The 23,070-nt window shown below is 40.8% G+C and overlaps 1 protein-coding gene across 1 annotated transcript in view; it reads left to right on the top strand.

Moving 5' to 3' along the window:
* Positions 1–435: 435 nt before the first annotated feature.
* Positions 436–23,070, top strand: part of FNDC3B (fibronectin type III domain containing 3B) — a 282,481-nt gene continuing 259,846 nt past the window's right edge. Inside the window, exons 1-2 of the mRNA XM_077826513.1 lie at positions 436–546; positions 14,698–14,773. Of these exons, the coding sequence (XP_077682639.1) occupies positions 436–546; positions 14,698–14,773 (187 nt within the window). The remainder of the gene's footprint in view (positions 547–14,697; positions 14,774–23,070) is intronic.

Genomic DNA, 23,070 nt, shown 5'->3' with positions numbered 1-23,070 from the left:
GGAAGCAGGTTCCAAGAACTACCTTACAGATTGAGCATTGTGTTATTACAAATCAACAGACTGAACCATAAGCTACTCATACTGTCATTCAGAAATTTCAGATCTGGGATGAAGGCTCTGGCTGAAGATATTAATGCTTGAAAAGCCCTGAAGAAAAAGAGTAAAGACGTCACCATGTTTATTTTGCTGAATACTAATTCTGGAATGTTTGTTAGAAAGCAATGAATTTATCCATGACATGATCTGAGAGCCATTAACAGTCCTCTCATCTAGTTTCCCTTGCCACAGGATATACCTTTCTAAGCAAGTGGGGTTAATGGGCAGGGTACCACCCTACTGAAGCGTGAATAGATTTTTCTTAGTCTACATTTAGAAGAAAATTAATGTAAAACATGTCTGTCTTGCAGGAAGCCCGTTGAGGAAAGTTCTCCATGAATGTACGTCACAATGATGATGACCGACCAAATTCCGCTGGAGCTGCCACCATTGCTGAATGGGGAGGTAGCCATGATGCCTCACATAGTGAATGGAGACGGATCACAGCAGGTCAGTAAGCTTTGTGGGATGAGTCGGAATTTAAGAGCTATTGCATGGTCTGAATGTGACCCATTTACAGGCCAAATAGTGACTTTGGTGCATGGGTTTGGTTCCCATTAACTTCACGGAGAACTGTTCCATGTATTTGAGGGCAGAATTTGGCCCAAATACTGGAATGCTTACACTGAGGCCTGGATATTGTATTGCATCACTGCTTTTGCAATGTTCAGTTCCATCTGGTGTTTAAATATATTCACTGGAATTCAAAATAATGGGACAAAATTGGTAAACTTTGGTGCCTGACATTAGGCATCTAGTTCCATATTCATATTAATTTTGGGCACTTACGTTTGAACAATTTGGCCATAAAAACTTAATAGGGATGGACCTGAACTGAAACCTGTGTATAAACACCTGTAAAATTTGGGAGTATTTGAAATCCAACCCAGATCTGTATCTGGATTATGCAAATTGTACATTACTGTCCCTCCTATTTTCTGCCTGTGGCACATGATAGTTCAGCATCCAGAGGGCTGCTCTACCTTGGTCTAAATTCAGTTGTTGGGGTTAGTATGCAGGTGATGGTTGTAGCCAGTGATATGGTCAAACTTGATGATCTGGTGGTCCCTGCTAGCCTTAGGTTCCATGAAATGGCCTGCTGTCTTTATAATAGGTTGAATCAAAACTTTGGATCCAGATATCACTTCACTTTGAGGTATTCAAAATCCAGACCTGAATCCTTTTTGAAAAGATACTGAACCATCATCTTGAATCTAGATTAGTCTCCACTAATGATGATTTTTCTCCTCAGGTAAGGTTTTAAAAAAGAACCTGAGACATGAATTTTGAGGTGAAATAGACATGAATTGAGCTCCATGAAATTAGTTAAACTCATGTGCAATAGATTTCTTGAATTAAATTTCTGTTTTGGAATTTGAATGTTGCAGTATTTGCTAATATATGGTTGTGGTTTTAAGACGTGTTTACAACTCTCCAGTGTACTTCTAATGATGGAAAAGTTATGGAAATGATTTATAATATTCCAGATGATGTTTACAAAACTGATGCACCTTTTATGCTTACTTTTTTCCACAGAGGCTAATTCTGAACACTGTATGTGCAGAATGTTGTTCTTGTTTAGTCATCAATTTAAAAGGATTGAGCCAGATCGGGGCATAGGGAAATCTGATCTTGTGTTAATAAGCGCTCAGCCACCAAGTCACTTCTGCCTAATATTGCTAGTAGGTCCCCAAGAGAGGTGCCTAATTATCATGATGAAGATCACACCTACACCGATGTTTCTTCAGACACACCAGTTCTGTGCCCATCACTTTTTACTCTGTGCACTTCGCAAGTAAGGAAGGGAGTTGGTATACAGTGTGTATGAGATGTATCATTTCACTATGGCATATAGAAGACTCTGCTTAATACTTAACTGTACTTGCCCTCACATTTAGGGTGAGATTTTAGCTTCCCCTTTTTCTGGTCCTACCTCAGTGAGTGGCCCTTAGCTTCTACTCATAGTGGAGTGCAACCAATCTGCGTACTCTGCTGGGAACCTTGCAAGAACTTGCAGGCTTCTAACGGCTTCATTCCTGTACGGTAGTTAAACTGCTGCATCTGGACTTATTAAGGGGACTTCTTTAGAAGCTGAATGAATAAGGAGCTACAAATATTTGTGATACAGTCCTTCAGATTGGCTTACTGTTTTGAATTGCTTCTGCATTTTGTTCACAAAAACAGATAAAGGTCAACCAGACTGAGAATACAGGATCCTCTTTTGAGTCAAGTGCAGCTTTATTTGATAGATCAGGAACATAGACTAACCTTTTTCTAGTCCCACCACCCCACCGCAGGGCTGAAGCCCCAAGCACTGGCAAGCACACCCCAGCTCTTGAAGTCTGAAGATTGTTGTATGCAGCTCGGAGGGTCAGTAAGTTTGGCCACTCCTGCTATATGTAAAAGAGCCTTCACTGGGAGACTTAAATCAGCTTCTCCTTGTTTGTATGTATTAGGGTGACCAGATGTCCCGATTTTATAGGGACAGTCCTGATTTTTGGGTCTTTTTCTCACATAGGCACCTATTACCCCCCACCTCTGGCCCCAATTTTTGACGCTTGCTATCTGGTCAGCCTAGTATGTATGCATGTTATTTTAAAGTTATCATGTGTATTCAGCCTTTTAGCAGCTTCTCATATCACAGATGGTATATATTCCTTGGAGGCCTTTTCCTTCTCTATACCAGTAGATGACTTTTTACAAAGCAGCTCAGTTTGCTGATGTCTCCTTAGCTGCAGAATACAGGAAAACTCAGATGTAATGAGTGACATCAAAAAGGAGTTACTCACAGCAGAACTAACAATGATATCTATGGAAGAAGAAAATGAGTTTTCTATGGGTATGTCTACACTGCAGCTGGGAAGGTGTTTCCCTGCATGAGTAGACAGACACAACCCAGCTGGGCTCGAGCTAGCGTGCTAAAGGTAGCAGTGTGGCCTGCCACGGGTGCCACCTTGGGCTTGCTGCCCGAATAGGTACCTAGGGGATCGGATGGGATTGTACATAGGTGGCTAGCCTGAGCTGCCGACTGTGCTGCCACAGTTATGTTTAGCACATGTCTGTCTACCCGTGCTATGAAGCATTTTCCCAGCTGTAGTGTAGACATACCCAAAGAAAATACACTGTCTTCCAGCACAATCTTTTCTGTGGGAAAAAGATGATATGCATTTTTTTTTCCAAGAGGGGAGCCACAAAGCTTTGTAAACATGACCTGTCTAAGCTGCCTTTGTTGGGAGGCATTTTAGGATTTAATCAGTCCAAGGAAGATCTAAAGCAAGATTTAAAATCAATAGGTTTAAACACAGGGAATTCAAACTGTTCCAAGGCACTTTAAAAAAGAAATGAGATCCAGGATTGCTGACAATGGCAGACAGAGTTACAGAAGTAACCCATGGATGATGTGTGTTCTTTGGAAAGCCCGTCTGTGGAGCTCAGAACATACTTTTTTTCTAAACATCGCAAGTTTAATTTTATCGTCTTAGTGAATGGTGCCTTTAAGCAAAGGATGCTGATGACTGAACTCTGCCCAGCCATCCTCTTGTACAATTACCTTTTTCTTTTTGTTTTCAACAATGGCAATATATTGCTTTCAAATATCATGAGGCTTAGAATTGCCTGCCCAGTGAAGTACTTGTGTTACGAAGGGATACTGGATTTTCCCTTACTTCTAAACTGGTCATTTTGAGTTGTCTTCTTTAAGATAAGGGTATTGTGGTAAATAACAGGCTCTGGAGATCTCAGTTTTCTTCTGGACTCTGCCACAGGCTTCCTGTGTGACGTCACTTACCCTCAGTGTCATCTCTTGTATAGAAAGGTGGATAATACTACAGAGAATTATTCTGAGGCTTCAAGTATATGAGAGCCTCAAATAAGGAAGCTTTATTGTTATCATGTATTATCTGACTTTGTCCCTTCTTGAAATGATTTTTCCTTTTTGTTCCCCTCGTCTTTTGTAAACTGAAGAAAGAGTAGGGCAACAACTTTCCTTATCAGAGTAAACCACAGAGAGAGAATAGCCTAAATTATTTAGCTGTCCCACAGAAGTGGAATGGGACTGCAAACTGAGGCTCAAGAACTAACACTGTGTATAAGAATTTCTCTGTTGTAAGTTATTCATTATTCATCATATAAATAACTTTGGAACATGAAGAGTGAAGTGGTATCTATTGTTGATAGGGTCACATTTTGAGGATCGAGGCCCAAATGGCCCCTGCAAAATGTCTGCATGCAAATACCTGTCTTCATACCTGCAGCTAGGCATTTGTTTGTATGTACAAAACACGTAACTGCATACATGTGTGATAGTTGTGTGTACAGATATGTATTTTGCCCAGAGATGGTTGGTTTCAGGGCAAATTGCGGATTTTTATGCATTCCAAGTGTGTATATGTACGTGCATGCACGCACTAAAATCCATAGTTGTGCATTTAAACAGAAAATTGCGTATACAAAATAAGCAACAGCACTCGCTGTTGATCACTTAGGTGTGTTTTGTACGCATACCTGTTTTGTACACATACCTGATTGTTCACTTGTGTAAATTAGGGCTTTTTATGCCCAAATTTAGACCTTGATCCTGCCACCTGATCCGCGTGGGATATTTTCATGCTGACATAGAGTGTCTGCAAGTCTCATATGGGCATAGTTTTTGTGGATCAGATTGCAGGAATGGGGACATAGGCAAAATGAATTTGGCCAGTTTTGAAATTTCACTGTGTGAGATTATATATGCAAAACTTAGCAAGAATTAGCAAACTGTATGTAATTTAGTAACATTGATCATCATTTTAAAAGAGCATAGTCATCTTTGTGAAAACTAAAATCACTCTCTTTAATGTAAAAATACATGTATTGCCAAAGCATATATTGCTAAGATAGCAAGTGTCCTACAACAGAATGCCAGGGAATGGTAGACTTAAATACTGTGTGACTATATTAATTTCTCAAATTAAATAGATAGTTACCAAAAGGTAAATGGTGCTTTTTAAAAAAATGTTAGTGTTGTGATGATGACACTATAGTGAAGATTATTACAACTCAGTCATCATAAACTTCAGTTTTTAAAGCCTGAACTCCATAGTCGTGAGACTGAACTTGTCACAAAGTGAGAATGGATTAATAACATTTTGGAAAGCTTGGTTTAACTGTCTTAGGTCTTGTCTACGCTATCAGCTGGATCGATGGGCAGTGATCGATCCAGCAGGGGTCGATTTATCATGTCTAGTATAGATGCGATAAATCGACCACCGATTGCTCTAGCTTCGATTCCGATACTCCACCTCAACAAGAAGCGTAAGGGGAATAGACAACACACCTCAGTGAAGACACCGCGGTAAGTAGATCTAAGTACGTCGACTTCAGCTACATTATGCACATAGCTGAAGTTGTGTAACTTAGATTGATCTCGTCCTGTAGTGTGGACCAGCCCTTAGTTTTAAATATTTATTTCTGTTACACTAATTATTTCATGTGGCCAAATCTGCTGTACCTACTCTCCCAAGTCCTCTTAGAATAATTCGAAATACTCACAATAGTAAAGGGAGCTGGAGCTGGTCTGGGATCCAAAGTTTGTGATTACACACTATGACAGAGAGTGTTAAAGAGTTCAGACATGTTGATTCTGCCCAGTAGTGAGTATCAGACTGTAACAGCATTTAGTGACCTTCTCAGAAGTGAGAGGAATAGCACAGGTTTCTTTGTAAAGGAGCAGTCCACTACAACTGTAATACCCCCCCCCCCCCCAAAAAAAAAAAAAAGTACATAAAAGTGCTGCATTGAAAATGTTATGGTACATAAGAACGGCCATACTGGGTCAGACCAAAGGTCCGTCAAGCCCAGTACCCTGTCCTCTGACAGTGGCCAATGGCAGGTGCCCCAAAGGGAATGAACAGACAGGTTATCATCAAGTGACCCATACCCTGTCACTCAATCCCAGCTTCTGGCAAACAGAGGCTAGCGACGCCATTCCTGGCCATCCTGGCTAATAGCTATTGATGGACCTATCTAGTTCCCTTTTGAAACCCGTATAGTATTGGCCTTCACAACACCAGGAGTTCCAGAGGTTGGCAGTGTGTTGCGTGAAAAAACACTTTCTTGTGTTTGTTTTAAACCTGCTACCTATTAATTTCATTTGGTGGCCCCTTGTTCTTGTATTATGAGAAGGAGTAAATAACACTTCCTTATTTCCTTTCTCTGTACCACTCATGCTTTTGTGTATGTTCTTATGGTAGTGACTCAAGCCGATGGAAATTAACAGTTGAAGCTAACAGACGTATTGGAGCATAAGCTTTCGTGGGTGGCATAGGAAGCAGTTAGGATAACAGTGAATGGCATATTATTGTGCAAAAGTTCAGTTAATAAATATTTTTCTGTTAACAAGGTGGTGTAAGGTATGGTGCAAGTCAGTCCTCATATCCTTCCAGTCTAGTGTTTAATGCAAATACTGTGCATGTTCTGCTTCAGTTCTTTTAATCACTTCTGTAGTTTAAGGAGTGCACTTTTTTGGAAAGCAGACTGTTGTATAAGTGATCAACTTATGGATGCAGCCAGGCCCAGAGCAAAGGAGCAGCTGGTTCCAAATTGATTTTTCAATCACTGCCTCCTCTCTGGGTGAAAAATAGGGGGCATGGTCTCGTAAGTTAAGGGTGCGTTTGCAGGCTGATGAGCTGTAGTATACAATACACCTTTATTTCCTTATGCTGTTTTCAGTTTCTTTTATTTTAAGGCACTATGCTTTGACTACTATGTCTTTGCTTAGATTTTAACTTTAGGTTTCAGAAACAATGAGCTCTCTTAAAAATCACTTATGCATAACCTTGGGAAGAGAACTAGAGTCACAAAGCTGCTCCAGGATGCAGAATATTGTTTTGGAGGACTTGGGAAATAAATCTTCAAGTAAGTTCTCTTACCACCAAGACATATTTAGTGTATATAAACAAAAGAAGTCACAATGTGCCTGGCTGCTATTTGTCCCAGATGGATTTCTTGAACTTGGCTCGTTATATAGCACTGATGTCATGGTGCATAAGTAAGCCCTGAATTAGAGGCTTGCGTAGAATCCATTTGATTCCTGTGCGATTGGAGTGGTGGTAGTGGAGTGGGAGGTGGGAGTGGGGATGCTGGTGGAAAATATGTTTCACGTCTTTCTTTTCACTGTCTGCAGAGAACAGTGTCAATTAAAGGATTTGGAAGTAGTGCCAAATGGAACAGTCTTCTGTCCACCTGTGTGTGAGGGGAGGAGGAGTGTTGGGTTTGTACAGTATGTGCATCCATCTTAAATCTGTCACTTCCTGACGAGGGGCTCAGCCTTTGAAAATTGAAATACATTTTTAAAAAGTGCTGTCTGTAACATCTTGACCGTAACTGTAGCATTGCTAATGTCATGCTGTACTGGGAGACCACAAGCTGTTGGGTTCTTGTTCACCGTGGGATGGGGACTCAGAAAATCCATCTGTTTTGGTGAGTGGTGCTGTAAATCACATAAGTGAAATTCCCTATCCCCAACACAGACAAGACTAAACAGGCTCTGTGTAGTGATTAGTACATGAGGACATTGGGGAGGGACTGAATCCTGCCTCTAGCAGTAGATAGGGTGTAGAGCAGCCCAGCAGTTCATGGTGGCTGTTAACGCCACTGCCTGGACTCTCAAAGGGGCCATAGCCCACGGGTGTTTGTGCCACATTCCTGACATAATCAACCCCTCCCTCCTCCCCCACACTCTTCCTGTGCGTAGCTGACAAAGAGCCCGACTCTGCCTTGAGCTGAGTACCCCCCAAACTTCAAGCCTCAGGCAGGCATAGACTTTATCCCCCATGCGCAACCCCGTTGGCATGGCTGGAGAAGTCAAACTACGCCTGTGTATTTGTATGCTTCTTTCTCCATCTGCAGCACAGGAATAATAGGAACTATGAGCTTGATTTTTAAGGGTATTTAGGCACCAAGATGGACTATCAGCTGTGCCTGTCTGCATCTTTAGGTGCCTACATACCTTTAAAAAGCTTGTCCTAAGTACCTGATAGGAATATTATGAGTTGCAGCTTAGTTAGGTATTACTTGCAAAGTGCTGTGAGATCCCTGGATGAAAGGTGTCATATGAATGCAACATAAAATTTCATTAACTCTAAAGGTGAGAAACTTACATCAAGATGGGAAAGAGTTAGATCTATTAGACACTTAGGTCACCATTGTGACCATTTTAGGATTGCTGACTGCAACATAAAGGGTTCCTCCCAGGTAATGTTATAATAATAATAATAATAATAAATAATAAACTATTTTAACACCCAAATCACCTATGGCAACTGTATAAGAGACCCAGAAAGAAATAATGTAATGATCTTGTACTTGGGAGATGAAATGGAAAAAGCAGTTCTACCCCCTTCCTCTCCTCCCGCTCCTCTCCCGCCCACCCCCCCTGAATTACTTATGATGTTGAATTTAGACATTAAGGGGGAGCATTTTTTAAAAGCAGCCATGATAGGTGCCTAATTTCCATGTGTGCTTTTGAAGAGTTCCTGCTACCTTTATAATTGATCAGTAAACCTGCTGCTATTGGTTATGGTGGAGATGGTGATAACTGTTTTAGTAAAAAAAAAAAAACAAAAAAAACCAAAACTGATGTTTAGATGTGAATGGATTTGGGAAACTGTAAAAGACAAACTGAGTTCTTCTACAGGGAAATTATGGCTTTCTTTTCTGACAAGAGTGGCTTCATGCAGGCAAATGTTGTCAAATATGAGACACAAAATGCAGGAGAAAAGAGGTGGAAGATGTGGAAGCTGCCCTCATGTGTCTGCCAAAGTTCCATGCCAGCTGATAAGGCAGTTTATAGATCATTAGTGTTTTGAAAAGATGACTGAGCGCACCTTTAAAAGAGAACAAATAGCCACCCCACCCCCAAAGCAGAAATAGAGAAAGAAAACTCAGAGGTGATGATAGAAGAATATTCAAAACCGTTAGTGGGTGCTTTGACTGTCCTAAAAAGTTTCAGCTTCAAAGCCGCTCCCAAAGGCTGCTCTTCCATTTCATAATGCATTTTTAAACTCTTCAAATGTCAGCCATTTTAGCAATGCCTTGGAGCTGGACCTTGTTTAATTTAATTTACAAGGTACCATAAATGGGCGTGTGGGGAGGATAAAAAAGAGAACCTGTTGGAGCCCACAGTGATCCACAAGCACCTGGAGAACCATTGAGAAATACCCCCTGCGATTAATGTACTCGATGGCTAGGTAGTCTGATGCCAGAATTGGAATACGTGTGCCACCTATCACCCCTCCGCAGTTAGGGAAGCCCATTTGTGCAAAGCCATCCACAATGTCACGCAAGTTACCCAGAGTCATGGCCTTTCGGAACAGGATAGGATTAATGGCCCAGCACAGTTCCATCAACACAAGTCCAACGGTTGACTTTCCCATTCCGAACTGGTTAGTGACCGATCGGTAGCAGTCCTGGCTGCATGCATCACTGACCTCCGCATCATCCTCTGCCTCTGGGTCTCCCTCCCCCTCCACATCCTCATCCAAGATTTCCTCCTCCTGGCTCAGTCCACTCTCGACTGGCATGCGAGCCACTGAAGTATCCACAGTGGTCTTTGCAGTGGAGGTGGGGTCGCTGCCGAGTAATGTGTCCAGCTCTTTGTAGAACTCGCAGCTCGTGGGCTCAGCACCGGAGCAGTGGTTTGCCTGCCACGACTTGTGGTAGGCGTTCCACAGCTCCTTCACTTTGACCCTGCACTGCAATGTGTCCCGGTCATGGCCCCTTTCTGTCCTGCATCGTGAAATCTGTCTGTAGGCATCATAATTCCTATGGCTGGAGCGCAGCTGGGACTGGACAGCCTCCTCTCCCCAAATGCTGACGAGGTCCAGCAGCTTGACATTGCTCCAAGCGGGGGCTCACCTGGTGCGTGGAGCAGGCCTGGTCACCTGGAAAGATACGCTGAGACCACTGCACGCGTCACTGAGCAGACAGGAAGAGGACTTTCAAAATTCCCAAGGAATTTAAGGGGTGGGGCTGCCGGGTGGTCACCTGAGAGCCGGGCAGTAGAGTTCAAACCAATGACCAGAGAAGCGAGAACAGGCATTGTGGGATACCTCCCGAAGGCCAGTTGCAGCACTATAATCAACCAGGGTGTCTACACTGGCACCATGGCGCTGTAGCTCTGGCGCAGAAAGCTCTATGCCTCTCGTTGGGGGGGGCAGGGGGATTACAGTGCTACAACTGTGCAGTTCCTGCCCACTAAGTGGCTTGAGAGTTACAGAGCAGAAAGCTGCTTTACTGTGCACAAACTTGCCAGTGTAGACAAGGCCTAAAATGAAAGAGGTTGGATTCACACCTTTGTGGATGATTCAGTCCTAGGAAATTCTTTCCAGTCATGTTAAACTTTAATAGAAATCACTGTAAATTTAAAAAAACTTATAATGTTGAATGACTATTCCTGTACTTCTAGCTCTTGTTTTCTTTTGGTGTAGATCTTTGGTAATGTTAATTTATTTTTCATCAGATGTCTTTCAAACTGTTATAAAGTGTATATTTATTTTGTTTGTATAGATCATCATACAAATAGCTACCTCAGCAGTACATCTTTGAATCCATTATAATGATTTTAATCTCCTGGTATTGATCTTTAATGGCCTTCTCTTTTAAACATCTCTCAATATCTACAAGAAAAAACTGACATCTCAGATTATCCCCATGTGTGTTGAAAGTAACTGTCCACACTTTGGAGGTTAGGGAAAGTAATATTTCAGTGAGTAAATGAGTCCTAGAAAAAAACAACTTGGTCTGAACAGAGATTCTGTGTTTCATATTCTGTATTTGAGAACTTTTAACACTGATGTCTGCTTTGCAGCAGAAAAGAAGGGTTTCTTCACATGATACAAAAGTGTCTCTGACTAACTGTACTACTGCTGTATGATGCAAGGCCTGTTGCTGTCTCATTAATGTCGGTTGTCAGGGAAGAGTCATCAGCTTTTCCCCTCATCCAAGGCAATGAGTCTGCAACAGCCTCCCTCCCATGTTCGGACAATAAGCTGTCTTTTTTTGATGACAGCTTGTTGGTGTCAAATGAACTAGCAAAACTGAGATGATGTTGAATTTTGCATTTAAGTGAGATTGATTGTTAGGATGTTGAAGCTTGGCTAATACAGTGAGGTGACTTCTAGATTACAATCAGGCTACCACAGCAACTCAGAAACAATGTATATTGCAGGAAGTAAAAGCTTGAAATGTAGTATTTTAACAGGATGCTGAAAAGCTTCTCATCCAGTCATTAATCTCACTGAAGCATGGTGGCAATCAATAGGTTCTATTCACCTGCACATTCTGAATTGCCTAAGGCCTCCTGTACAATTGTGAATTTGTAAGTGTGTGACTGCTAAAGAAGCGTGTTCTGAATGTTTTCCTATAATATGACCATAAGCAGCTGCCATAAACAGTAAAGGGAAATGTGAGGGTGTGGTATTTTCTTTCCTTTACTTCAGTAGCACAGTTTATTGGGTGACTGAGGACCTGCATATTAAGAAAAGGGTATTGCAGCTTTATTTAACTGTGTCATCAATTAGAGATGCTGTTGGGAACACAGCTTTAATGTTAAATGTTTGGTATTTTTAAATTTAAATTCAAAAGCAGTAATTTTCCAAATGCATTAATTGCCAAAAAAACAAAACTCACGTTATTAGAATGTGGACATTTTGACTGATGGATGATTGACATTTTAAAAGTGACTATCTCAAAGGCTCCTGCATCTTAAATAATAGTCACTAGTAAGTCTATGGACCAACATAACTCTGCTGAGTTAAAAGATTAATGGCAGAATGTAAGTGAACATGGTCAGGGATGGATTAGTGGCGGTTCCTGTGGAATATCAGGATTTGCAGTCCAAAGAGACCTAGACACAGGAGTTAGAGGCAGAGAGGTAAGGGAGGTGCACTGCACAGCTGATTGTGGTCAGGCGGCCACTGGCTGGAGTGGGCATGGTCTGTGTAGGCTGCCTCACTTGGGGAAAAGGATAAGGACGTGGAGGTAAGAGGGAGATTAATTAATTCAGGGTGTGTGTTTGAGGAGATGGGGGTCTGTCTAGGGCCCCCCCAGAAATTCAGTGGATCCATGTCCTGATTCACCTTAATCTACCCATCACCATGTTATATTGCCAGATAAATAGCTTATCCGGAAACAACTGTTTAAAAACCCTATACATAAAAGGAGTAACAAGGTCTTGATGATGGACCCTTTGCCTGCTGCCTTGCCTCACTCCTGTGTGTTGGCCCCTATTTTCTTGATCCAGTCCCATCCATTTGCTCTGCATGATTTCTTTGGCAATAAAGTAAGCACCCCCTCTTGTGAATTATTCACCTCTATTCAGAGGCAGAAAAGCAACAGTTTTTGAGTGTTGCTTTGCACAGGTTATGGGTGGAATGGCTTTTGTCTCTCTATTTTTATCTCCTCCAAACCATTTATTATGGCTTGTGTCTAGGTGGCCAGGTGCCCGGTTTTCGACCAGAAAGTCTGGTCAAAAGGGGACCTGATAGTGTTTGGTCAGATCTACTGACTGGACACCCAAATTCCAGTTGCTGTGAGTAGGGGAGGTGCCGGATGGCTGCAGCTCCCAGCCCCAGCTCCGCAGGCGAGTCCCTCCTGACCCGAGCAGAGGGGAAGAGCGGGGGAGTGCTGAAAAGCCGCGAGCGATGGAGGAGAAGGGGGAAGAGGGGCAAATGGGGGCCAGGCTTCAGGGAAGGGGTGGGATGGTGGGAGAAGGGACGAGGCCTCCGGGAGGAAGAGGTGGGGCAGGGGAGGTTCCGGCACTCTTGCTGGAGTGTCAGGTTTTTAAAATTACAATGTTGTCAACCCTATCTGTGCCTACTGGCTCAACTCTACTTTAATTAATGTTCTGTGAGGCAACTATTGTTGCAAACCTAAAATAATGGCTCACATATTGTCATTTCTTTAATTGACTTATAATTTATGTGTTAAAAATTTAACCATGACAGTTGGCTTCTGCAGGATTACTGTAATTTGAAGTCTCATATATTCAGTAATTATTTTATGGTATGCCTTTAACTTAGATTTCAAAAAGCATGACATAGTATCCTTTAATTAGCATCCATATTGCAGACAGGCCTAGACTAAAATGCTGGAACCAAACACCCCAGAACCTAAGGGCTGGTTCAGAATCTCAATTTCCATACTAGGCTGAGCCAAACTCTGGATCCAAGTAACCCTGAATTTTGAGTGATCAAAATCTGGATCCAGAAGTGAATTTTTCATATCAGATAATATCTCTAACTCAATGATAATGAGAATTTCTCTTTATGTGACTACAATAACCACAAACTCTGAGACTATTGGACATTATGTTTGAAATAAAGTATTGTGTATGTAACACGTTTAATATATAGTATGTGGTAAAACGTCAACTTATTCCAAATAAAACATTTCTTTAAAGATGAGACCCTGAAGGGTAAGTTGTCAAAACATGACCTGGTGTTTTAGCCATGTGAGTCTTACTGATATCAGCGGAGGTTGTGCACACCAAAACTCCACACAATGGTTGGTAAACAGACTCCAAATTGTATATTAGTTTAAAACCTCGCTGGTACTATGAATGATTGTATTGATTTAGGGTCTGATCTGCAGGGAACTTCCATTGAAGTCAATGAGTGTTCTGCTATCAGGGACAACCCTTATTTGAGGCTGACTAAAATAAACACAGACAGCCCCACATTGTGATCAGGATATTGCTGCTTACTAAGTCATGTAGTGTAAACATTCTTTTACAGCCTCACTATAAAAATAGCCTTTTTTCCACATTCGTGTCTGGAAATGAGTAAAACAGGCAAATGCAGCACATTCTGAAACAATTTTTCTGTACAGTTAGCAGAGAGGGGCAGTGAGTATTATGCCTTAGGATACTTCTCTAGTCCCTGTAGCATTCCCATTATCTGGTGGCTTGAGCAGTGGGAAACCAGGAGTGAGACCTAGCCTTTCATTCTAAAATGCTTATTATTTATTCTTAATAGTGTAAATTGTTTGCTCATGTACTTTACTGCACCCATTCCCATTTATGCCTGGATGCTTTTCAGTAAAAACAAATACAAAGGGCCAGAATCTCTTATCATGTTGGATGGGTCCCAGGTTGGATCCAGTGAGGCAGTTCTTACTCCTGTGGAAAAAGCGTATGGCCCAAAATATGTCACTCAAACTGTCCTGCAATATCCACTCTCAGGTGCCAATCCTGAAAAGACACATCTGCTGAATTCTAAGCAAGTTAGCAGCCCAATGACTTCAATGGGATTACTTGTGTGCAAGAAAACAATCGTTTGCTTAAGAATTTGCAGGCCTGGGGCCTAAAATTCCAGCTTTCATCTTTACATTCCAGCCCTTTTGGGTAATAATGTTATTTTCAGAATAAATTTAGTGATTTAGACAAACTTCAATTCCTGTACTAATTCCAGGACTCTGCTAGGACCCAAAGCTGTGGCTAATCAAGCCTGCTTTACTCTTTACATCTTGTCGAGTGCATAACTTTTTAGGTAAGAAAATGTTTGGAATGAATATACCCAATGAGATTTGAGCATTAGATTGAAATGAATATATTTATTTTGGCAGGTCATTTTGGTTCAAGTTAATCCAGGCGAAACCTTTACAATAAGGGCTGAGGATGGAACACTTCAGTGCATTCAAGGTAAGAGATTTTTTTTTCTAAATAATAGCTTTCCGATAATGGAGCATCCCTAAATGTATGTGTTCAGTGGGTTAGTCATGGGTTTTTCTTTATATCTACCTTTGTTTAATTTTTCAAAAAGTAAAATATAGTACACATGAGTCTACAGATTTATTTGGCTTTATTTTGTGAAAAGTTAAGGATTTATAACTCATACAGGAGTGTGAAATGCTGTGCCACAAAGCTGTGTACTGCTATGAGTGGGAGGCTGTGTATAGGATTACTGTGTATGTTGTAGGATTTATTGAAACACTGGTTTTAATTCAGTGCCTCAGTTTGAATCATGGAGTTTTACAAATTCTAATGGATGCTACTAGGTAAAAAGTGACTCCTCAGCATTTCACTTTTTAAAGTAATCTTTTGCAAAACCTAAGATCAATAGACATATCTACGTTAATTAATATAATAATAAAAATTCAAGTGGAAACATTTTTAACTAATGCATAATCCTTCAGAGTATTTGCAGCCCAGACATTGCTGTTTTATAGTAGTGCGTAAGAAGCAGAAAGTGAAAAGTATGTAGAAATTAACTATCAAAATAAAGTGAAATGTATTAGTCCAGTATGTGGTCCACATTGAGGAAAGTAAGATTACTAAAACTAAAATATTTTATCGTCTGAGATAATAAATTAATAAATCTAACCCAGGTAAGGAACTTCTGCGTTTTCTGAAATATTTTTTTTTAACCTGGCAGTGCTGATTAAATGTTTGGAATGATTAATTTTTTCTTGACTTCTCCATGAGGGAGAAATATTTGAATGCAAAAGGCTTTCTACTTGGTTTTGCTGCTGGATAAGGTCAACTATCTACATGTAGGCGAAATATTTATCAGTTTCCTCTTTTTTTGTAGTACTTTCCTTATTCTATGTTACTAGTGATATTTACAGGAAAGCAGGATCTTTGCTTAATAAGAGTGAATTTGCTTTTCTCTCCTATTTCTCACTTGAGGCCATAATTCTCAGTCAGTGACATCTTCATTTCCACAGCCGCCAGTTCTGATGTCAGAAATGGGATTATGAATCAGATGGGGAATAAGCAACAGGACTGGATGGGTGTCTGAGGGCTTGTCTACGCTGGCAATTAACAGCGCTGCAACTTTCTCGCTCCGGGGTGTGGAACCCCTCCCCAGCGCAGCAAGTTGCAGCGCTGTAAAGCGCCGGTGTAAATGGTGCCTCAGCGCTGGAGCTGTGCCCCTCGTGGAGGTGGTTTTTTTTTTTTAGAGCTCCCAGCACTGCACCGCAACCACACAAGGCACCTTAAAGCACTGCCGCGGCAGCGGCTTAGCATTGCCAGTGTAGACTAGCCCTAAGAAACAATGATTTTGTTTACATGCAAGTGTTTCTAGTGATTGTTGAGGTTTCCCTGGGACCTCTTCCACTCAGTTCCCCAATAACTCAGTTCAGCTCCTGACTTGTCACTCACTTTTCTTTATTTGGCATACAGCAAAACTACGCTGAGTTGATCAGATTCAAGCATAGGGAGTGGGCATAAGGGGTATATATACCACATATCCAGAGTGACACAGCGAACCTCTTTCTTTATACATGTTTACACGTTATACTGCGTTACACTTTTGGGGATTGGCTTGGTCACTTTGTAGGAACCAATCTCTCATTGGCCGTGCATGACTTACTCTTTACCTCATCTTCCTTTCCAGACCTATCTTCTCCATTGTTATCTTGTTTATTGTAATTGGTTCCCTGGGTGTTCCCCCTTATCTTACCAACTTTCTGTTTCCAGCCTGCTGATTCATTTACCCGCTAATCCTGTCTCCCAAAAAATGAGGCCTCACCCATGTCCAATTACTCATTTCTACCCAGGCCTACAGTGATAAAGAATTGAGGAGAAACACAGAAATTATACAGTATGCTATAGAAGCCAAATTGTTTCTAAACAATTTGTCGTCAGCTCATTTAGAGGTGCATGAAGTAATTTACGCAGACACTGAAATTAATAGATCAAAACTTTCTTATGACTATTGTCATTTTTACAAAATTATTTCCCCTGTCTGGTAATATTTATTGCAGTTTTGGGAGGTCTCTAACTATTCTGAAAGCCTTGCTGTTATAAACAGCTTATATGAAGTACTAAACAAGTTGAGGTTTCTAGCCAGCTTGACACTCTATCTAATATGACTAAGAAGAACATATATTTTCTCTAGGGCATAGGAATTGTCTAACAAAAGCACATTGATTTTTACCTCCAAGTTTAAAGAGAAATGGTTTAGAGCAGTGGTTCCCAAATTTGTTCTGCCGCTTGTGCAGGGAAAGCCCCTGGCGGGCTGGGCCAGTTTGTTTACCTGCCACGTCCGCAGGTTTGATTGATCGCGGCTCCCAGTGGCCGCGGTTCGCAGCTCCAGGCCAATGGGAGCTGCTGGAAGCGGCAGCCAGTATGTCCCTCGGCCCTCGCTGCTTCCAGCAGCTCCCATTGGCCTGGGAGCCGTGATCGGTCGAACCTGTGGACGTGGCAGGTAAACAAACCGGCCCAGCCCGCCAGGGGCTTTCCCTGCACAAGCGGTGGAACAAGTTTGGAAACCACTGGTTTAGATCATTTAAGGGACCTAGCATAACAATTATACTTCATAGCCATTTTCACCAATATTTGGTGTATACATATATGCATTTTAAAATGTTTTGATTTCTTCATGATGTTTGTTAGCATTCTCAGTATGCTGATCATTCAGTAGAATCTCCAAAATAACATGGCAGTATATTGGCAGTTGTGTAGGCGTTAGTTAGTCCCATACTAGAGTGGTGATTTCAAATTTGCACAGAACACTTTTGACTGCATAAAAGACCAGGTGAGGTCATAATGGGTAGGAAAGACTATGTAAGAAACAGGACAATTTTCAAATAACTTTCCTAATGCCGGATCAAGATTTTCCTCTACATGTTCTACTCTTTTTGTGGAGAATGCTGGCATCTCTAAGTCAGTGGCTCCCTATCTTCTGTTGCTGATATCACTACATATGTACAGGTAATGGGGTCAGTCTCTATCTCCATGTGCCAAATGCAGACTACCCATTTTGGTGTCTAAGTCAGTTAAAGTGGATTGTTACAAAATCATGTAACCAACTCTATGGCTTTAGCATTTAGAAGAATGATCCTATAAAGAAATTATAGATTCTAAACAAGTTCCTGTCCTACACTCCAGCTTTTCTACACCATAGGTTTCTTTGAGAGTCATATGTAAATTTAAAGGTAAATGTCAGGTGGGATTTTCCTTGCAATGGACACTATAAAAGTGTTTTGTCAAGAAAATATTCATGCTTGATGTTGAAGAAGAGCACATTTGTGTTTAATAGTGTACAGGAGAGAAATTATTAGGCAGAGTTCACTCCTGTAAAACCATTACTGCGTGTGATGCTTCTGTGGTCTGGGAAATGTAGTGTTATCAATCATACATACGTGAGCCATGTTCATTAAATCAGCTGGAGGCTGGGTATTTTTGTTCGCTTAAAGTTAATGCTCATGGAAGTAAGGACCTAATGATTTGAGCTGGGCATTATGAAAGTTTCTCTAAACAGCTGGACTAGCACTGATCAACCTGATTTACAGTATGGATTCCAATACAATTAATTGTGCCAACTTGTAGGGATACTTTATTATATGAATGAATAGAGTGGAGCTGTAGCTCACGAAAGCTCATGCTCAAATAAATTGGTTAGTCTCTAAGGTGCCACAAGTACTCCTTTTCTTTTTGCGAATACAGACTAACACGGCTGTTACTCTGAAACCTGTCAGAGTGGAGTAGGACCACCAAACCTACTTTTGCTTGTGCCTTAAACTAGGTATTGATCCTCCAGATCTCTAAAGGCAAAGGGTCTGGGAGCTAACTGAATTTGCACAATTGAACTTAAAAAGTGGGTCTAGAGTCTCAACTCATGTAAATTAGAACAGATGCTTTAGTCAGTGGAGCTACACCAATGGAGGGTTTACTCCTAAATGCTTTGCTTTTCTGATTTGAGTAGGTCACAATCAATTGATTGCATCACTTTTTCCATAACTGAAAATCTATCATAAGAAATAAAATTAGGACAAATTGTGCCAGTTCCAGTTGTGATTGTGACGTTTTAAAATCCGTTTTAAAAATTATCATTAAAAACTGTTATTTGTTGATCTTGAAAGTAGAGTTGAACACTGTTCTGCAGTTTCTGTTGATTTGTTTCCAGATGTGCTTATTTATCTCTCTTATATGGAAACACTTTTTAGATTAATTAGTTTAATAATACAAGGGAAAGCTACAGCTTGTTTGGTGTGAGTAATCTAAAACCACTTGTTAAGATTAATGGTCAGCATGCTGTGTGATAAGGGGAGGACCTACAAGAGAATTAACAGGCTAATAAAGCTGAGTAATCCTTTTATTTGGGACACAGCACTTTATACTGGTTGGTACTTTGCATTTTTTCCATTTTTATCAGTATACTACTTAATATTTTTCTTGTTCAAAATGTTATACAGACATCCCATTAAAATGAAGTCATTTGGAGCTTCTTAGTGTTTTCAGTAATTTGTTGCTATTGTATTTGTGCTAATAGGGTTTGGTTGCCACTTAACACTTATCAGCATTTTGTGTTAAAATACATTTAGAAAATCACTCCTATATTTATACAGTATGGTTTTGGAAATTGCAGTTGGAAGTTTTGCCCTGCAAATGCTAAAGAAACACACACATTTATGTCAGGTTTCAGAGTAGCAGCCGTGTTAGTCTGTATTTGCAAAAAGAAAAGGAGTACTTGTGGCACCTTTAGAGACTAACCAATTTATTTGAGCATAAGCTTTCGTGAGCTACAGCTCACTTCATCGGATGCATTCAGTGGAAAATAGTTTTACTTTGTGTAATGACCCATCCACTCCCAGTCTTTATTCAAGCCTGAGTTAATTGTATCCAGTTTGCAAATTAATTCCAATTCAGCAGTCTCTCTTTGGAGTCTGTTTTTGAAGGTTTTTTTTGTTGAAGAATTGCAACTTTTAGGTCTGTAATCGAGTGACCAAAGAGATTGAAGTGTTCTCTGACTGGTGTCACCTTAGAGACTAACAAATTTATTTGAGCCTAAGCTTTGGTGAGCTACAGCTCACTTCATCGGATGCATTCAGTGGAAAATACAGGGGGGAGATTTATATACGGAGAGAACATGAAACAATGGGTGTTACCATACACACTGTAATGAGAGTGATCAGGAAAGGTGAGCTATTACCAGCAGGAGAGCGGGGGGGAGGAAAAAACCTTTTGTAGTGTAGTGTACAGATACTGTTACATAAACCTTTTATGACAGAACCTTATACACTGCTCTTTATACTGCTTTTGAATCTAAACTATCAGCATTCATAGAAGTAGTCTTGATATTACCATAGTGCGTAGGAGCCTCACTTATGGACCACTGGGCGAGGCGCTGTACAAACGGGGGAGAAAAGGATGATCCCTGCCCCAAAGAGTTTACACTCTTATTATAAAACAAGAGACAACAGCTGGGTACAGACAGACATTGTACATGGAAACAATGAGACAGTATGACCAGGATGATAGGTAGCGGTACATCAGCAGCCTGTCAAGTTTTGTGTAAGCATCACTTCAGAGGAGGGATTTGAGGGAGGATAATGAGGTAGCTTTGCAGATGTTTATGGGAGCACCTCTTGAGTGTGAGCGGCAGCAGCATGGGAGAAAGGACAAAGGTGCTTGTTTGAAAATTTAACAAGTGAGCAAAGGAAGCTGGCATAGTGGAATGGGCATAGTGGAATGATGGGAGGTAGGAGTCAACATTTCAGTAGCGAATGAGGGATACAAAGAGGGGTGACCTGGTCAAAGCCACAGGCTAGCAGAGTGATCTTTTCATCAGCATTCTGGGTGGATGTGAGCAGGGCAAAATTTGCATTTGTCACGACCAGAGAAAGGGATGTTGTCATAATTGGGATGCAAGATGATGAGAGCCTGGATGAGAAAATTAGCTGTGTGGATGGGTAGGAAAGGCTATATTTTAGAGATGTTATGCAGAAGGAATCTGGAAGATTTAGACATAGCCTGGATGTGAGATGGCTGAAGATGACACCCAGGTTACAGGCCTGAGTGACAGGCAGGATGGTGCTGTTGTCCACTTTGATCAAGAAAGGAGGTGGGGAGAGGGCTTGGGAGAGGAAATGAAGAGTTCTGTTTTAGCCCTGCTGATCTTGAGCTGACACTAGACATTCATGAGAAGATATCAAAGATTTTATTTTGGAGAGGAGAAAGGTCTGGGGCAGATGCTCCTGAATTTGCTGACAAGGATGCCCATTCTGATAGTTTTTGATGTAACATATACACATTTTCACCAAGAGGTCTACTGAGTCCGCTGCTTTATTTTTACAGTAAGGCACGGAATAATCAGATACCAGTGATTGCTGAACTTGGCTAGATTGGAACCAATGAGCTACACCTAAATCTGTATGGTCTGAGCCATCCTGTCTCCTGCTGTGTGACGTTTCTCTGCCCCAATGGCACAAAGTGGTGTCAGAACCAATTCAACAAGCCAATGACTGCTGTAGTGTTCGAGCTGTTTTTAAATGACAGTTTCTTCTTTTTCTGGCTCTTTACTTACAAATCCAGAAAAGTGTCCGTTTAAGGTTTTTGCTTTTTAAATGTGATTGGATCTGTGTTCAGTGTGGGAGACCCCATAGGCATATTTAAAGCTGGGGCATCTGTCTCTGCCTTTCTTTTTTTCTCTAAGCCTAACCTTGGAAAACCTTCCTTCTGTGACTAATCCTAACACATATAAGTAATCCAATTAGAAAGATTTTACAGGATTGGAACATTCATTATATTTTTGTTGAGAACCTTGTTCTTTACCTTTTGCTTTTCTTAGTCCTCAGTTTTGAAACTTGGTGGCAGTGTCGGACCTGTCTTCTTTTGACCTCACTTGGCTCTGTGACTGTGCTGTGGGCTAACTTGAAAATGAAAACAGTTGTTAATCAGTACTAAAAGATCTCATGCCCTTTCACTTCCATACTGTCACTCTCTTCATGAATTAAAAGGTCAATTTATGGCACTGCTGCAGCCTCAACTGTGTGATTGACATATTGACCCCTCCTTTGGAAGATCTTAACTCTTAAAAGTATAGTACTAGAGAGTAAAATCCAATGCCTTGATACAAGACCATGTGAAATGTCCCTGATTTTGGCTTTGACCATGTCATTACTATGATCAAGTCTTAAATTGTAGGAAGAATGTTTGTCTCTTAGCAGTATTGTTTTATTGATTAAAGCGTGAAACTGAGGCTTAAAATGGAATAATGGTTTATGGTATTTAAACTGCCTGATCCTCTTGTTAAAGTGCTGACCAGATGCATTCTAAAATTATTGATCACAGCTTCTGTTTATTTTTCCATCCTCAAAGAATATTGTGGGGGGATGGAGAGAGCCTATTTCATGGCAGAATTTGTCATTAAGATAATTATATAACTGTAATTTAAATTTTGAGAAATGGCAAATCTTAGAGCATTGTCATTAAATGTCAGTGAACTTTTCTGAAACGAGACATTCTAAAACTTGTTTATTATGCTTTCGTGTCAGATTCACAAAATACTAGCCTACTCAGCTGAGAGAGCACCAAGAAACTTTTGTTTTATATTGTTTGATGTGCTTTTTTTTGGTTTGTTTTAAATTACGAATGACAGGAAAACACAAAGTAGATTGTGGTTCTGAAGATGAATATGGTCCCAATCGTGAGGGCAGACGTTATTACCCATTACATTGGTGTGACTTTCCTGGAGCCACTTTATGGCCATTTTTCCATGCATTATAGTGAAGCTTCCAAACAAAGGAAACCTCAGTCAGTGTAAAAACTAGACTGGCATTCAGTTGCTCTCCTTCCATAGTTAAATACTTACACACTTTATCCTAGACAGACTAAAGAAAGCAGTAGATTTAAGGCTACAAGAAGACCATAAGGACTCAGGCAGGAGAAACTGTGAGTAGACTACATAGTAACCATATATATCATCATAGGCTGGTCAATCGAATGGCAGTCACCACTATACATCATTGTCCTAGATTTCCAAAAAGCCTTTGACACAGTGGACAGAACAGTCTTATGGAAGTTGCTACGCCACTGTGCAATCCCCCAGAAATTTGTGAATATCATTCAGAGCCTCTATGAAAATATGACATGCCAATTCATAATACAGAACTGACTAAGCTATTCAGGTTAACTACTGATGTCAGGCAAGGATGTCTTATGTCACCCATATCCTTCCTACTGGTAATAGCTTGGGTAATGAGACCACAGAA

Source organism: Eretmochelys imbricata, chromosome 9 (assembly GCF_965152235.1).
Source record: "Eretmochelys imbricata isolate rEreImb1 chromosome 9, rEreImb1.hap1, whole genome shotgun sequence".
Taxonomy (NCBI): Eukaryota; Metazoa; Chordata; order Testudines; family Cheloniidae; genus Eretmochelys; species Eretmochelys imbricata.
This window is presented reverse-complemented; position numbering and strand designations above follow the sequence as displayed.